We start from the raw sequence: 17200 nt of genomic DNA on the forward strand, positions 1-17200 counted from the left end.
TACGCACGAGATACGCACAGAGAATAATTTGAAACCGAGAAGGTCTCCTTTAAGCGATTTGACGATCTTTTGCTAATTTCCCACATTTCATCGAACCCGTTTCTCTCGTTATTTTTTTTCTTTTTTTTTTTTTTTAAATTCCCGTAGTCGCGTTATCTCAGCTTGCCAAATCACGTAGATATAAGCCCGTAGGATTCGCGTGCGAGGCGAGCGTCGATCGTTCGCCGCGGATAGGATATGTATGCGCGCTCGCAAGCGTAATAGCCTCGTTCCTGCCGCCTATTCGATGCGACGATACGTACGACGTCGCGTAGATCCGTTCCGAGGGTTTGAGTCCCCGCGCGATAAACGATACCGCGCCACGCCAAGTCACGCCATGCCGTTTCATTCCATTCCATCCGTGGCTGGGTCACGCTAGACGCGGCCTCGCGCCGTGAATCGGCAGGGGAATGGTCAGAACAACGCTTATACCTATAGTATACATCTAGCCAGGGCGTCGCGACGCGAGCTTCAAGAAGATGGTTCGATGCGTTCGTTAAACAACGGCTGAACGACCGATGCTTCTTTATTTTAATCGTCAGGATTCGAGAATTCAGGAATAGGTTCGATCGCTAGGAATTTCTGATAAACGGCGAGAGGGGGGGGGGTCTAAACGTCGTCGGGTAGTTAACGTAAGCGCGCTGGCTAGGCGGTAAGAAAAAGTTGAGAGCGAAGGAGAGGAGATGGGAGAGAGCCGAGGATAGTATTGGATAGCGTCGTCGTTAACGGTAATGACGGCCACCGATTGTCCCAGCGACGCCGGTCTGCACGCCGACGTTTCCCCGATCTCCTACCCTCCCCCCTTTACTTCTTTCCCACCCTCCAGTCACCCGCCTTATTGCGCCGATAAATATAGAGCCGACTCTTTCGAACCGCCCACCCACACCACTTACCTACACTTTCTTTCACTTCTTCTTCTTCTTCTTCTTCTTCTTCTTCTTCTTCGTTTTTACCTCAGCGACCTTACGTTTTCATCGAACATTACTCTTTCCTTTTCTCATCATTTTTAACCGCGTGCAAGTCAGGTTTCTCTTCGAGACGGAGAGTCGTAATTTCCACGAGAATAGAACGAGGTCGGACGTTCCGACAACCGTGAGGCGTTCGCGATCGAGGCATTGGAAACGAAGGGTGGATCGTTCGATGATAGTCAGAGGGCAGAAAGACAGACGGAAGTACAATTTGTAATCCTTTTATTCGCCTCGAGGAAAGAACAAATAAAACTGTATATTACAACGTTAGGCAAATTATGAAAAAACCACTGATCAAAATCGCGTTTCCTCGGTAGGTTTCATTAATACATTTACATTATATATATATATACGCATTGTGGCAAGCAATGACCATAGTCTCATAGCGCAGAAATTCATTTTGGTGATTGTAAAAGCCAACACGCGTGAGATACCAAGGGGGGGTAGGTTACTATGCAGTACGTACATTATTACATGTGTAGGATTTATTAAATACGAATCGCACGGTATCACCACGTCGCGTATAGTAGGTACAATAACGGTTGTGCATTGCAGTTTCATAGAAAATACACGCGTGTGGTGGTGTTTCATTGCGTCGATTAGCCCGCGATATATCTCACTGCCAGCTCTATTTCATTAGGCATCTTCCTAAGAACTTAACATACGAGAGTAGGTCCATACGAAAACGTTCCAGGAAAATGTAGCGATGGCAGTGAACAGAGTGAGCCCTCATTTCCGAGTAACTAACGATAAGGATCATTACTCCCGTCCCCCGTGTCCTCTTCGCTCGCTTTATCTCTTCGTGTCGCACGTCGACGTCTCGTCGCATCTCATAGTTTCTTGTACCAGAACAGGTAGTGATCCCCCTCGCTGACCTGCAGGTCGTCCACACCTGAAAAACGGTTCGAATCAAGAGACAAGATCAACGGACAAAGTCGCGCAGTTTGATCGTTCTTACGTACCGCCGGGTGCGACCAATTGATTTCCCGGCGGTGAGGTCGGATCCGGCGGGGAAGTGAGTCGATACAACAGCCAGAAATGATAAGACATCGGCTCCTCCTTGTAACCGGCTATCGTGTGAACGTAGTGTCCGTTCGGCCACTCGGACGCGACGAATTGGAAGTGCGGCGACATGTCCGCGGCCAACAGCATCACCTCGTAAAACGTTTCGTTCTTCGGCGCAGCAACGATCAAGCTGTACGTCTCGTTCACGTTGCTGCCTACCCAGAGGGTGTAGGACACGTTCACCATCACCGGCGCCACGGCGCTCATCGTAGTCGTCGTCACGCCGTCGGTGTTATTGCTCACCGCGTTCCCAGAATTGTTATTCCCGTTGCTCGCGTTCAAGTTGCTCGCCACGGTGACGGCCGTCACTGCGATCGATACGCCGTCGCTATGATTTCCGGGAATCGCCACCGGTTCTGCAGTAGAAATTTCCTCGTAATCGCAACTTCGGCGAAGTTATTTAGAAAACTGAAAACCTGTTACCGTTACTATTGGTAGACAGTCTCGGTGGCGAGGTCTCACCGAGACCCTGGCCACAGTCCAGAGTGCGAATGCTGGCCAGGCCACGCGGAGCAACTCCGAGCAGTGCTTCTGCAGTTGCTCGGACGTCTCCAGCGAACGAACCGTCGGGTCTTTGTTGATTCATCAACCAGGCCAACGCGGCTGACCTGTTCCAATTGTCGGCAGGCTCGTTCTCCGCTTCCTCGAGAGCTTGCATGACCAAAGCCGTGGTCCTCACATCCCCGAAGCTGCCGTCCAGTCGTTGCTGTTGTGCCAAGCTGATCGACGGCTTGCGTACGAAATGGTGAAGATTTCTGTGTCTGTGATCCTGTACGATGCACTTGAGTGCCAAGATCACCATCGCCACCGTGTCTGATAAACGAGATAAAACGAATGAAAAAGGTATACATGGCATAAGAATCGTTAATGAGAATTGAATACGCACCGACGTTGTGGTCTTGCGACGCGTTCGCGATGTCCAGCAGCCGGCGAATCTGCCTCTTGCGCACGTGAGCCTGTGCGTTGCACGCGGCCAACGTCGTCAGGGCGAATTCGTAATCGGTAGGCGGTTCGTGGTGTTGAAGCGTTCCTATCAAGTCGTGACCGTGAAACTGTCTCGGATCCGTGCACATCGCGTTCAATGCGAGAGCGTAACGTGCCAATCGCACGGGCGAGTATCCAGTTTCCCTGTGCCTGTCGAACGCAGACTTGTACCAGACCGAATTGTACCTCAGCTTCGAAACGTACCTCCACAGTAGCAATACTATTTCGAGTTCCATCTGTTTACCGCTGAGTTGCAGGTCCAAGGGAGCCACGGGGGCGACGTTGTCCTCCCGTGACAGGTTCCCCAGCCGCAGGACCAGCAGTACTCGATGAGTATCGTTTCCCCAACCGGCGTCCTTGTTTCTCTGACTCCACAGCCACGCGGTAGCCCGTTCTAAAATATTTTCCGCCTCGGCGTCGTTCGAGCTAGTTCCTCCCAAAGCATTCCCTGAAATCGATATCTCCAAGTTTCTATTTTTCAGGATCAGGCCACGGATCGATTAATCAACGTACCTTCGGCATGGACCGCCAGGCAACCGACAACCAACAGCAAAACTGTCACACCTGCCATGCTGGCTCGTCCCCACATTTTCATCCAGGATCCGACGATGCACATCTATTCGACGATACTCTGAACGGCGACTAACTGTCTTCCGGTATCCACTGAACCACACACGGGAATCTATCGACTTTCCTTCTGGACCTTGGAAATATTACTCGGATCGAAGTAAAGGCAGTTCACGAAGCGTTTGTCATGAACGAACACCGGGAAGAGGCATCGCTAGGGCACACTGCGGCCAGGTTGAAACGTTGCTACGCCCGCGGAAACGCTACTGAGAACAACGCGATATTGCGTGGGATCGATATCGCGCCGCGGCACCCGCCATCCTTCCGTCTATATACCCTCTCAACCTGTATGTAGGTACGAGTGGAGAAACGTGTATGTGCACGCTCTCCTCTTCTCTCACCCTGTCCACGCTCCCCTACGTTTCTTTCTATCCCGTCGTCACCCGCTACCGCCCTAGCCCTTACCACTTTTAATACACGCCACCGTCCGTTCGTGTCCACGAATTAAATATATCCTCTTTATCAGTCGATGAATTACGATTAGACGTCGGCTTCGACTTTGTTCAAATTTTTGTCGGCATGTGCTCCTTTTATAAAACGGCGATGTTGTAAATGCGAATGGAATCGTTACGTTTTCCGATGCGCCTGTCCAGTACTAATGCGCAATGCAGATCAATCGACCATCGCGGTGCTTATCACCTACCTTATCGTATGCGGTAACTGTTTGAACGCCCGTTTTCCGAATGCAACGGAACGAAACTATTAGTACAGTAACGAGGGAAAAAGGACTGTTATCTTTTTCTGCCGTTTACACACCAGATTGCTGCGCGTTATATCATGGGTTCGCGCCACGTGCCCCCATGTTCCCGAAACCCCGAACTATTCAAATATTTTTTTCGACTTTCTCTTGACTTCTCTCCAATCGCTTCAACCAGCATAACTCACCCGGTCGTAAGTGGATACCTGGTGCTCTTTGGCCGTAGGCCATTATTAAGGGTGCATAGGCAGTATACTTAAACTATACTGGAATGTTGAATTTGTTATACGTTCCTATTACTATTAAAATGCTAAATTTTAAAATAATTCACAGGTTTTTTGAAAAATTATAGTAGCTTAACATTTTCATGTAGTCTTATGCTAATCAGCAATAAGCCAAAGAAAACTTTCTGCTATTTCGTGTGCGAAGTTGGAAGAAATAACTGACTTAAGGAACTACAAGCCTAAAAAGTCTGGGATTTTTAGAATATATTTCGATATTTCTCGATATTTTGAGAAAAAAAAAATTTTCAATTTTTCCGAGATTTTTCCAAGAGGTACCCCTTCAAATTTTGCGAAATTTTCGTTTTTTGCCAATAACTTCCAAACGGATGGACTTAGGGAGACGTATATGGGTCCATTTTGTAGAGGACGACGTGATCTACAATCTCTATATAACAGTTTCTCGCTAGCATCAGTAGTTTACGAGTAATTTGCAAAAAACTGTTTTTCGTTTTTTGCAAATAACTCGGTAACTATTGGCACTAGCGAATTCTTTTTAGGCAGAAATTGTAGATCTCATCGTCCTCTACAAAATGAGCCCACAAGCGTCCACCTACGACCATCCGTTCGGGAGTTATTGAGGAAAAACGAAAAGTCTTTTTAAAAGTTCGCTATTTGGACGGGCGAATTCGCCTTCAGATTCTGCAATTCGCCCGTCGAAATAGCGAACTTTTAAAAAGACTTTTCGTTTTTCCTCAATAACTCCCGAACGGATGGACGTAGGGGGACGTATGTACGCTCATTTTGTAGGGGACGACGAGATCTACAATTCCTGTGTAAAAAGAATTCGCTAGTGCCAATAGTTACCGAGTTATTTGCAAAAATCTGTTTTTCTGTTTTTTGCCAATAACTTCCAAACGGATGGACTTAGGGAGACGTATATGGGTCCATTTTGTAGAGGACGACGTGATCTACAATCTCTATATAACAGTTTCTCGCTAGCATCAGTAGTTTACGAGTAATTTGCAAAAAACTGTTTTTCGTTTTTTGCAAATAACTCGGTAACTATTGGCACTAGCGAATTCTTTTTAGGCAGAAATTGTAGATCTCATCGTCCTCTACAAAATGAGCCCACAAGCGTCCACCTACGACCATCCGTTCGGGAGTTATTGAGGAAAAACGAAAAGTCTTTTTAAAAGTTCGCTATTTGGACGGGCGAATTCGCCTTCAGATTCTGCAATTCGCCCGTCGAAATAGCGAACTTTTAAAAAGACTTTTCGTTTTTCCTCAATAACTCCCGAACGGATGGACGTAGGGGGACGTATGTACGCTCATTTTGTAGGGGACGACGAGATCTACAATTCCTGTGTAAAAAGAATTCGCTAGTGCCAATAGTTACCGAGTTATTTGCAAAAATCTGTTTTTCTGTTTTTTGCCAATAACTTCCAAACGGATGGACTTAGGGAGACGTATATGGGTCCATTTTGTAGAGGACGACGTGATCTACAATCTCTATATAACAGTTTCTCGCTAGCATCAGTAGTTTACGAGTAATTTGCAAAAAACTGTTTTTCGTTTTTTGCAAATAACTCGGTAACTATTGGCACTAGCGAATTCTTTTTAGGCAGAAATTGTAGATCTCATCGTCCTCTACAAAATGAGCCCACAAGCGTCCACCTACGACCATCCGTTCGGGAGTTATTGAGGAAAAACGAAAAGTCTTTTTAAAAGTTCGCTATTTGGACGGGCGAATTCGCCTTCAGATTCTGCAATTCGCCCGTCGAAATAGCGAACTTTTAAAAAGACTTTTCGTTTTTCCTCAATAACTCCCGAACGGATGGACGTAGGGGGACGTATGTACGCTCATTTTGTAGGGGACGACGAGATCTACAATTCCTGTGTAAAAAGAATTCGCTAGTGCCAATAGTTACCGAGTTATTTGCAAAAATCTGTTTTTCTGTTTTTTGCCAATAACTTCCAAACGGATGGACTTAGGGAGACGTATATGGGTCCATTTTGTAGAGGACGACGTGATCTACAATCTCTATATAACAGTTTCTCGCTAGCATCAGTAGTTTACGAGTAATTTGCAAAAAACTGTTTTTCGTTTTTTGCAAATAACTCGGTAACTATTGGCACTAGCGAATTCTTTTTAGGCAGAAATTGTAGATCTCATCGTCCTCTACAAAATGAGCCCACAAGCGTCCACCTACGACCATCCGTTCGGGAGTTATTGACGAAAAATGAAATTTCTTGTCAAAAGCGAAAGTTCTTGGCTCCAATATTACTGCACCAGAGAGAAAAATGGGTTCGCAGCCGTGAACGCTAGATGGCACCACAAGCAACTCCAAATTCATTTTAACCTATGTTTTAAAATGTTAATTAACCTAATAATTGATTAAATAATAAGTAAATGATACAATGAACGAATAACGTTTATTATTTTTTAAAGTTCAGGATTTCAGAATTTATCTCTTGTTGCACTTTTACTGTAAAATAACCTAAACGAGAACTCTCGTTACTTTAGTTCCCGTCTATTCCACTAGAAAGGAACGGAACAGATGACACATGTAAATCTGTTTTAGAGTGGAATTGTTTTCGTAATCAGTAATGACAGTAATCACGACGATGTCGAGAGAATTGTTAAAAACTCTCGTCAACAATGATAAAGAAAACGTGTGGACAATAACGAAATGATGAAAATCGCTGGAACTCGTGACAGGAGATCGAATATCATATTTCATCTGTCAGCTCGTCTGGCAAAATCAGCTGTGCTCTGATATACACATTTCGTTCACTAATCGATTAAAAGCAGTAACAATGATAGAATCATCGGCGTGGAACTCGAAAAAGGACGAGGCCGTGTACAAAGCGGCGGGTTCGATACATTTACGAAAGTATGGACAGTTTTTCGAAGATCTGGCGGAGAAGACGTGGAAGAGGCATTCCACGTTGGAGTATTTTATGGAGGGTCCTCTTCGGCTCGTTTCCAAACCCGTCGAGGACATCAGTCTGATAAACCTGATCGAGATGGAAAACAAGTTCCTGTCCAAGTTGCTGGCTGCTGTCGCTGCGACTTGCAGGGAGGTCAGACTCCTCGGTATAGAAGCTAAGACTCATTACAAAAAATTGTTCACCCACGGGGAGAGAGGAGCGGAGAACGATCAGAGCGATATCACGTCTCTCTTATCAGACTTGCAAGATCTGTCCGTCTTCGTGAACAGATTATGGACCGTGGTGCGTCTGACCACGGAACAACTGTCTAGTCTGTCCAGCGATTCAAACGACGTTTATTTGCCTGTGCTTATCGAGCACTTAATCGATTTGTTTGTAATCGTCCTGACGCTGGACGAAATCGTGGAGTCGCAACCTTCCCTGTTAGAGCAATGGAAGAAGTACAGAATGAACGTACGCTCAATCATGCACAACCCTTCGCAATTTGGCATAAGCGAATCCAAGCTGCACACCTTTGATAAATTGCTAAGAGATTTGCAGGAACATTTATTGAAAAAGGTTCTGTTCCCGAAGACTGTCGAGCGCGTGATGGACGTGAACAAGGGACCGATAATGAGCGAACAGATTACCAATTATTTAAAGAACTTGATCATGGATATGGAGAACAAACCGAACGATTACGTTTCGTTGAACAAGCATTGGATAAGGATAAACGTGGGAGTCGTGGTGGTATCGAAATTATTTGGAACCTGTGACAAGAGACTGATCAAGAGGGTGCTCGAGAACAATAGAAAGTTTTACGCTGTTAGTCTAATTGGGAACGTTATCTGGATACCGAGTAAATTCCTCAGTGATTTTCTACCGAAGGAAGCTGGGAACCCCGTTAACCAACAGGTGGGAGAAAAGATCCTCTCCACCAGGATACAGAGGCTTCCCCAGGTTGTGAACACTCTGGTTCACAAGGTCGTGAACTGGTGCATTGAGATGCAGAATGTCCTAACGCGGACGAGCCTCCAGGTCTCGGACATTGGACAGAAACAGACTCTGTTAGTCGATCTGGTCGCTCGACTGTCTCAGATCAAAGAAATCGTATCCTTCGTAATAAATATGCACGCGACCCTTATCAAACCGATGAACCGTAACACCGTTCAATTGATCTGTAGACTAATTGAAGTGCAGAAGTCTTTGGAGACTATGTTTTATATTCTAGGACCGGTCGTGGTGCAATCGCAGAGTCAGGTTTTGCAGTATTTGAGTTATTACATCTTGCTCACATTGGAGACCGCACGAAAGAGTCTGATTCAGAAGGACAAGGGTTACAGCAAAGAAAAATTGGATGCTCTATCGTTGGTGGGTTTGAGCATGAGACTGTTGAACGGTCCGGCGAGCGCAGACAGGAGATTGATAATCAGATGTGCTCTAGCTTGTGCCAGCCAGTTGACAGACACGTTCAAAGAAGAGGACATGGTCAAGCTGAGATTTTTGTTAGACAACTACGACATCGTTGCGGAGCTGTACAACATTGTAACAGAGATCTGCGATTATTCTATCCTGCTCTACCATCAGAACATAATCCCAGCTTACTTCTCGTTCGTGGTGGACAGTAATCTCAGTACAAACCACGTGGTTCATCTGCTGAACGCGTTTAACAGTACCGTCAACGAACAGGAAGGACTGAATTTAAAACAGAAGAGGATCGCACAGTTCAAGGAGATGCTGACTAAGAATATTTTGGAACCCGTTTGCCACGAGATCGAGACCAATCTCAGGCTTCACGTTCACGCGCATTTGAAGCTAGATTCAAACAATCCGTTCAATATCGGTGCGAAGGACGGTGGGAGGATGGTGCGATCGTTGCCACTGCCTTTAGCTAGCAGTATGATTTACGCGAAGAGATTCATAGAACATTATCTGGACGACATGTTCTACAATTTAACCACGGTGGCTCTCCACGATTGGAGGACGTACCGAATGATGCACGCTTTGGCTCATTATAAATTGAACTTGGACACCGTGCAAAATCATTTGCCCGCGCAAACGTTGGAGCAAGGTCTGGACGCGCTCGAGATAATGAGGAACATCCACGTGTTCGTGTCCAGATATTTGTACAACTTGAACACTCAGACGTTCATCGAGCATGTTAGTAATAATAAACATTTAAACACGATCGGGATAAGGCATATTGCGAATTCGATAAGGACTCACGGGACCGGGATCATGAGCACTACAGTTAATTTCGTATATCAATTTTTACGTGTGAAGCTACATACGTTCTCGCAATTCTTGTTCGACGAGCACATCAAGTCGAGGCTGATGCGGGACATCAGGTTCGTAAAGGTTCAGCGTGAGAACGGCGCGACGCCGTACACATACGAAAGAGCGGAGAGGTTTCAGAAGGGGATCAGAAAGTTAGGCATGACTCCGAACGGTCTGAGCTACCTGGATCAATTCCGGCAATTGATCACTCAGATCGGAAACGCGTTGGGATACGTCCGACTGATCCGATCCGGTGGATTGCACGCGAGTTCTAACGCGATCTCGTTCCTCCCGAATATCAACTCCTCGGTGCCGTTCGAATTGATGTGCAAGAACTTGAATTACAGCGAGACCACGCAGACGGCTGCGAAGTGTCTCGAGAACGACATCGCGAATCTCGTTAGGAATTTCACGGAGGGTATAGAATACTTCAAACTCCTCGTGGACGTATTCGCGTCCGCGTTTCGGGACACCGAGTCCCATCATTTGCAACAGTTTTACGTGATCGTGCCGCCGCTGACGCTCAGCTTCGTGGACAATTCGATATCGAATAAAGAGAAGATGCTTAAGAAAAATCAAACGGGCGCGGCGTTCACCGACGACGGTTTCGCGATGGGGATAGCATATATCAATGCTCTTTTGGATCAATCTTCGGAGCTGGACAGTCTGCACTGGTTCAAGACGGTAGATCAGCACATAAATAATGAGAAGGAGGCCGCGGAAGGTAAAAACGACCACGGGGACGAGAAGCTGCAACAAACAAGGGCTTTAACGTTGAAACGCTTAGAGGAGAGGAGCGCCGAGTTTCAATTACTGTATTACAGTCTGTCCGGCGCTAGAGTGTTCTTTAAACAGGCTGATACGTAATACTGGGATCATGAAATTCGATTAAATACTTTTGTTTCATATTTTTCAATTGCTGTACAAAGAACACTGTACAATGTATCATACTATTATGCTATAAATTTATTTTATTTTCGTAATCCTTTTTGTAACCTGTATTATATAATATATACATTACAATAATGTGAAAATAAAAGTACAATTAACGGACTGGAACCGAGTTTGATTCAGTGAAGAGACACCAAAAAACTATGCGATTAAGTTTCCCGTGCATTTACAGCTTGGTACTCCTTTAAGTTCGTTCCCGTGCCTCTGGCACGTGTTATACGTAATCATTTATACGTATAACAGTCCACTACGTCAACGTTATTTTCTATCAAATAATTGATGGCTAGACGAACAGACTAGAATTTATTACACTTATGACTCTAAGCACATTTCGGAGAACGCATTTTATAAATACGAAAGCATTTAAATCAGTCGAATGTTAATTTTGTCTTAGATCCATTGGTACCTACAAATATCGTTTACTCTATGCTTCAACAACAACAATTATTTGTGATAGCAAATACCTCGCCCCAAATAAATATAGACTATGAAAAACCATTGACTTAAAATGAGATTCAAATATCATTGCTTCAAGATCGAGAAATCAGATTTACGAGGAAAGATATTTGTTTAAATTTGACAGACACTTGGTTTAACAGTATGACCGTCGCAATTATTGTACTGTTACTATGTAGTATATTGTACTGTTTACTATGTAGAGCATTTACTTATTGGTGATACCTTATTAAAATACGAAATACTCTATCGTTCTGCATCTTTCGAATGTAATAGCTAAGGGTATATACTTATAGTTTAGCTTTTGATCTTAAAACCCTCGAGCCGGTTGCCCCGACGATTTAACAACGTGCCAAGAGACGTTAATCAACGCCGTACGTGAACCCTGCTAATTGATGCCTAATCAAACGATTCGCGCCAGTGCTATTTCGGTCTAAATTAATTTTCCACTCAACAATTAATGCAGATATGCTTGTTTCTTTACCTTCTGGACAATGAATTACTGCAAGTATCCTTCCATTTAAATTAAAACAAGTAAAACCGCTGCAGGTTCCTAAGACTGAAATCTGGACGATTCTTCGGGATCCAATAGATCGTCGCAAGAAGCCGTCGGTGGTAGCAATTGTCTACCTCCGCGTTTTTTGCTCCGCGTGAATACTTTGGTAAGTTGTGCGAACTTACGTCGGGACACTGAAAAAGTCGAATCGGATTAAAGGCTCGAAGAAATCCTCGCGATCATGCCACAAGTACCTTTGCCCATGTTTTTAAGTCTTTCTTTGAACAGATCTTCGTCGTCGTTGCTGTTCTGCCCGGTGCACTTCTCGTTTGCCTGAATCTTCGTATCTACAATGAGAACTTCGAATAGCATCTCGGAAGATCGCGGCTCCTATCAAACTTGCTAACCGTTTTCTAAAGTCGACAAGAAATCCTCGTTCCAGCGTAGCTCGGCCATGAACTCCTCGTTCTGGAGGAACATAGCGATCCGTTCGTCCTCCAATAACGAACTGTCCTGCAAGTACGACGTCTCCAAGCCGTCTTCGGTCACTTGTTGTGGCAGTCTAAGGAACGTGTCTGGCAACGGTCCCAAAAAAGCTGGCTGCCACTTGCGTATAGATTTCATGGACACGTTCGAATTCGGCAGCGTTTTCTGCGAGGTCTTCGAGGTGCCTGGTGACTTTTCATTCTGCTCTATCTCGCTCCGTATCTTCTCGTTCTCGTTGTCAGTGCTCATGGTCAGTAGCTGGTCGATCGTCGTGTCCACCGCTCCTTGATTCGACCTCAGCACAGCCTAAAGAGTTTCCATTTTTCATATCCAACAGAACGTGGACATTCGAATGTTTTACCTCGATCACGTCGTCGTCCATTTGCGGGAACATGTTCTTGAAATCTGCCATCGCCTGGTAGAACTCCAAGGTAGTCCTCTGTTGCTGTTGCTGCTGTTTCTGCTGCTGTTGCTGCTCCATAGCTGAAGCCATTGTACTGTTTCCAAAACTGGTCTCTGTGTCAAAAGATTGATCTCGATCACGGGTCTGCATCACGGTTTCGTGAATTTCTCTCGTAATTTCAATCTCACCTTGAGATTTCGATAAAATTAAACAATAAATAAACGGTAATCCATGATGGGTAAAATTATTGCGTTACTCTCATCCTATTTACTTAAACGAGTTAAGTACATCTTACGGCACCGTTTCGTCGATGTGAGAAACGAAAGTCCGGTCTTGTAACACGTTAAATATCATATGGTTCGTTAATCGAGAAGAAGCACATGATCGAAAACGGAGAACACTCGGTACCGTGTCATGTCATTAGGGACTGACGAGACTGACATTAGAAAGAACAGCCGCAGAGTATGTATTCTTACAGAGGCGGAACTCTCGGAATGTTCCTATCCTCGAGCGCTACTTGCCTCGAATCTATTTTTCAATACGATGCGATAAATTAAAGGTGATAAGACGTACGTCGTACATAGAATAACATGCGAAATAAGCGTTTATTACTTGGTGTATGCGTACGTCTATTCGTACTCGCACTTGAAAATTTTCCATTCCTTTCGCACAGAACTTCGCATTTTCATGCGAGGCTCGGTCAGTTCAAATTTATGTAATAACTCATGAATAAACATCGCCGCAACGAAATTTAACAATAAAATACGTGAGCTGGATAAACTAGTGTGCTTGAATATATATCGGGAGGCGAAACGTTCAGACTTGAAGCTGACAAATCGTTTCTAATCACGCTATAGGCTCGAGGTTACACCCGAGGAGAGATGAGAAGGAACGATGAACGCTATTGACAATTTGCAAAATATCGCCGATAAAAAATACATAAGGTTCAAATCGACGAAACGGAACGATAACAGAGTTCAAGATGTAAAAGGTCAGTCGGGGCTTGATAAACAGCAAAAGAGGCGACGAGGTAACTGTCTTTTCTTGATTGTCATTTGTTCAATTAATTATTCGTCAACAATTATTTAAAATACCGTCACCTGGTCTGTTTGTAAAAACGATATCATAATCGTAGGCGCATCTCTTGTTCAGTTCTTACGAACTGAATTAACGAGAGGCTACCAGTTAGAAAATGACGAGGAAAGGTTCTCCGCGAGGAGAGAGAAGATTTACTCGTTCATGAAGATACCAAGGGAGGTAGAAAAGTTCATGGCCTACGGTTTCTTACAAGTACGCACAGTATCAATAATTTTTCACTCTGCTACTTTATATAAAGCCTACAAGGTGTATCACTTATCTCGTTACGTATTATCTGTTACAGTGTGTCGACTCTTTTCTATTCGTTTACACGTTTTTACCAATAAGATTCATGATGGCACTATGGACAGTAATTGTGAGGCTTTTCTCATACTGTTTCAGGTAGATTCCAATGATTCTTCATTTTACAAGGATTTACTAATTACTTGAAAAAAACTCATTTGATCCTTCAGGAACGAAAGAAGTAATTCAAAGACCGGAGAACAGCATCTGAGACCACGGGAGGTCTGCGATCTCCTAAAGGGAATCGTAGTGATCAGCTGTTGGCTGGTCACGTGGAAAGTGGACACTTCCATGATGTATCATCTGGTCAAGAGCCAGTCCGTGATTAAGTTGTACATATTCTACAATATACTGGAAGTCGGCGATAGATTGTTCAACGATTTCGGTCAGGATATAATAGACGCGCTTCTGTGGACTGCCACCGAGCCCAGATCGAAGACTCAGTCAGGATCCCAACATTTAGGAACTCTACCTCATTTATTGTTTGCCGTTACCTATGTTTGTATCCTTTTAAATACCGTTTCGTATCTGTCGATTTTGTTTAAACATTGTCTCTCAATGAAATTTCTCCGTACGATATATTTTCCGATCTGATATTTGCTTTTATAGTATTACACAGTATACTAGTGCTTTTCCAAGCGACAACCTTGAACGTTGCTATAAACAGCAGCAACAAGGCTCTTCTTACTATAATGATGTCCAACAACGTGAGTCTTTCCACTGTGCGTTTCCCCTTGCAGCGTGATCGACGAACATTCTGTTCCAGTTTGTAGAATTGAAAGGTTCCGTGTTCAAGAAGTTCGATAAGAGCAATCTGTATCATCTGTCTTGTGCGGACGTGAGGGAACGTTTTCATTTAATGATGCTCCTTCTTGCTGTGAACCTTCAAACGATGAAGGAGTACGCGTGGAAAGCGGAACGTCTCGCAGTTCTCTTGCCAGACTGTATAATGTTACTCTTAGCCGAAGTTCTCGTCGACTGGGTAAGTTAATACAAATCGTTCGTTCGATAAACAGATTTCAATGCATCGATGATTCTCTTCAGGTGAAGCATGCGTTCATAACTCGGTTTAACGAGCTCCGTTCCACGGTGTACAGGGATTACACCATAAGTCTAGCTTATGACATGGCTGAAACGCGTCAGGAGATGGCCTTTTCCGACTCTTCTGACCTAGTAGCTCGGAGAATGGGTTTCATTCCTCTTCCTCTGGGCGTGGCGATAGGGAGAGTGCTGTGCACGACTATCACTCCGTCGGCTAAGCCAGCCAACTTCATCCTCTTGCTTCTGGCATACTTGATCCTGATAGCGTTGAGGATCTTGAACAGCGTGGTGATCCTCGGCAAGGCGTGCGATTTGATGTCGTCGTACGAGGAGCCGGAAAACGAAACAGTTTCGTTGAAACGCTCTTCGACTGGTACAGACATTAGGAATCCGAATCTGTCGACGACGATGCTGTCCAATAGCGCGGTCAGCTTGAACAACGTCAGCCTGAACGAATACGTACCTATCTCGAAAACTGACGCGGATCACGAGAAGTTAAAAGCGGAGAGCGTGGCCACTGAATAGTATCTTCTGGTCGAAATTAAAAATCCGAGTTCGATGATCGTCTCTCTTATTTCTTTTGAGATACGTAAACTATTGTAAATAACAGATCACAGCTGTGATAATGGCAGCGACTTAATCGATCGTGTTAAGTACTGCCCCTAATGCTGAATGGTGAATATTTATTTAGAGTTTCGTTCGACGAATTAGACGTTTCGGTTGCAATCGCATGGCGTACGTTATTTGCATAATGATATACATTTTTCAGTATTTAAGGGCGATTACATTCTTGTAAAATAAGATTCGACCATTTTTTAAATCAAAAGATTGCGGACATTCGTGAAGATGTACAAGTCAGATTAGTCACGATATGAGAAACGTTCGAACGATTGTCCGCGGTCCGACTGTTACTGATTGTTGAAATGATTTGTACAACAGTGGAAACTATTGTTTTTACAGTGTTTTTATGTTTAACGTCGCGTGAAACCAAATATAATATATTTATATTTTACACGCGTTCAATTATTTCACATCCCGCAGACGCTGATACTTCGTATCGGTACACATTTTCTGTTCCTACCCTGTCTAGGTCTTACGAAGGAGACAAGCAAATCCTCTTTTTCCACCGGAAGCGTGATGTTGTGGACAGGTATCTTGGTCCTCTCGACTCCCATTTTCTTCGTCGGTGTTCTCAACGTGTGGAGATAATTACTGGGGTAAAGATACGTCCTCAGCGCCGTGGCCTTTCGGATGACAGACTTAGCGTTAACAAGAATCGATTGACACTAAGAAGTTTAACGTACTCGACCGTAGAACTCGTATTCGGTCAAACGAGTCTTCAAGTCTTTCAGCCATAATTCCATATGCTCGTCGAGAGTAGAATCAGCTCCGAACGTGATATGAGCCAATTCTTCTAAATAGTCGTCCAAGTGACGCTGCGCTTCATCTTCCAAATTTAATATATGCTTTTTACAAATTGTGATCATAGTGGCAAAATCGGAGGATATGGAGATTATATCCTTCTCTGTCAGTGGCAGATCCATCCTCCTCCTCTTATCATTAGAATTTAATATAGATCTTCTATAATGTATACTATCATCGTATCAATCAAAATTTACCAGCTACGATTTTCAATAGATTGAATTCAGCCACGATTCTGCAATAACAATTTGCCGTTGATTAAAAATATATTCAGTGTTCATGGAATTATGGATCTGAGTGTTGTTAGGTCCATGCGATCGTACGATTTTTCCTTTCGACGATTTATCGAATTGCACAGAGATAAACTTTCCTCTCCTTATTCGTCGGCTTGCAGAAACGTAAAGTGATAAACCCTAACTCGTTTCGAAATTCACGTCTGTTCTTTCTTATCGTGACGTTGACACACACCCCTGATTTCTCTTAAGATAAAATCGTACGAGGCTCTCCGAAAGGGAAGGAAGAAAGTTCGCTTTTAAAATTAGAATGTGAACGTGATGATAATTTCCCAAGCTTTGGTGGTACAGCTATGGAAATTTACAGAAGCTTGGGTCAATACCTTATTTTAATGTATGCGTAGTACCTTCGAACAACAAGTCTCTGAGGCTTCTTCTTTTTTTCTTTCTTTTTTTACATAAACGAACGTATTTACGAGGAGAGGCCCGCACGTGGCAGATAAATGGAAAATTACTTAAT

The 17200-nt window shown here is 44.1% G+C and overlaps 5 protein-coding genes across 7 annotated transcripts; 2 read left to right on the plus strand and 3 right to left on the minus strand.

The window, feature by feature from the left end:
• Positions 1 to 1212: 1212 nt before the first annotated feature.
• Positions 1213 to 3695, minus strand: LOC108630209 (uncharacterized protein CG3556). Its single transcript, XM_018033351.2, has 6 exons — positions 3570 to 3695; positions 3261 to 3504; positions 2959 to 3206; positions 2496 to 2885; positions 1970 to 2428; positions 1213 to 1899 (listed from the first exon to the last, which is right to left on the minus strand). Exons 1-6 carry the CDS (start codon positions 3670 to 3672, stop codon positions 1838 to 1840), a joined length of 1506 nt encoding a protein of 501 aa, XP_017888840.1. The 5' UTR covers positions 3673 to 3695; the 3' UTR covers positions 1213 to 1837.
• A 3121-nt stretch (positions 3696 to 6816) lies between these two features.
• On the plus strand, positions 6817 to 10701 carry SWIP (strumpellin and WASH-interacting protein). Its single transcript, XM_018033402.2, has one exon. The coding sequence runs from the start codon at positions 7422 to 7424 to the stop codon at positions 10677 to 10679; it is 3258 nt and encodes a 1085-aa protein (XP_017888891.1). The 5' UTR covers positions 6817 to 7421; the 3' UTR covers positions 10680 to 10701.
• A 94-nt stretch (positions 10702 to 10795) lies between these two features.
• On the minus strand, positions 10796 to 13073 carry LOC108630231 (CUE domain-containing protein 1). The gene is made up of 5 exons (XM_018033405.2): positions 12793 to 13073; positions 12563 to 12717; positions 12123 to 12507; positions 11970 to 12062; positions 10796 to 11909 (listed from the first exon to the last, which is right to left on the minus strand). Exons 2-5 carry the CDS (start codon positions 12692 to 12694, stop codon positions 11773 to 11775), a joined length of 747 nt encoding a protein of 248 aa, XP_017888894.1. The 5' UTR covers positions 12695 to 12717; positions 12793 to 13073; the 3' UTR covers positions 10796 to 11772.
• Positions 13074 to 13088: 15 nt separating this feature from the next.
• LOC108630230 (protein TAPT1 homolog) lies at positions 13089 to 16037 on the plus strand. Of its 2 annotated transcripts, XM_018033403.2 has the most exons (8): positions 13089 to 13370; positions 13462 to 13634; positions 13740 to 13894; positions 13986 to 14083; positions 14155 to 14486; positions 14594 to 14691; positions 14751 to 14966; positions 15029 to 16037. In XM_018033403.2, the coding sequence occupies exons 2-8, from the start codon at positions 13499 to 13501 to the stop codon at positions 15548 to 15550; spliced, it is 1557 nt and encodes a 518-aa protein (XP_017888892.1). In that variant the 5' UTR covers positions 13089 to 13370; positions 13462 to 13498; the 3' UTR covers positions 15551 to 16037. The 2 variants fall into 2 exon arrangements, with proteins under 2 accessions (XP_017888892.1, XP_026673670.1); XM_026817869.1 differs by having other exon boundaries at positions 13089 to 13634.
• LOC108630165 (uncharacterized) lies at positions 16037 to 17170 on the minus strand. 2 transcript variants are annotated; one of them, XM_026817870.1, is made up of 3 exons: positions 17088 to 17170; positions 16330 to 16682; positions 16037 to 16269 (listed from the first exon to the last, which is right to left on the minus strand). In XM_026817870.1, the coding sequence occupies exons 2-3, from the start codon at positions 16567 to 16569 to the stop codon at positions 16054 to 16056; spliced, it is 456 nt and encodes a 151-aa protein (XP_026673671.1). In that variant the 5' UTR covers positions 16570 to 16682; positions 17088 to 17170; the 3' UTR covers positions 16037 to 16053. The 2 variants fall into 2 exon arrangements, with proteins under 2 accessions (XP_026673671.1, XP_017888739.1); XM_018033250.2 differs by having other exon boundaries at positions 17064 to 17156.
• Positions 17171 to 17200: the final 30 nt, after the last annotated feature.

This window comes from Ceratina calcarata, unplaced genomic scaffold (genome assembly GCF_001652005.2).
Source record: "Ceratina calcarata isolate Rehan_Ccalc_2016 unplaced genomic scaffold, ASM165200v1 scaffold71, whole genome shotgun sequence".
Classification (NCBI taxonomy): domain Eukaryota; kingdom Metazoa; phylum Arthropoda; class Insecta; order Hymenoptera; family Apidae; genus Ceratina; species Ceratina calcarata.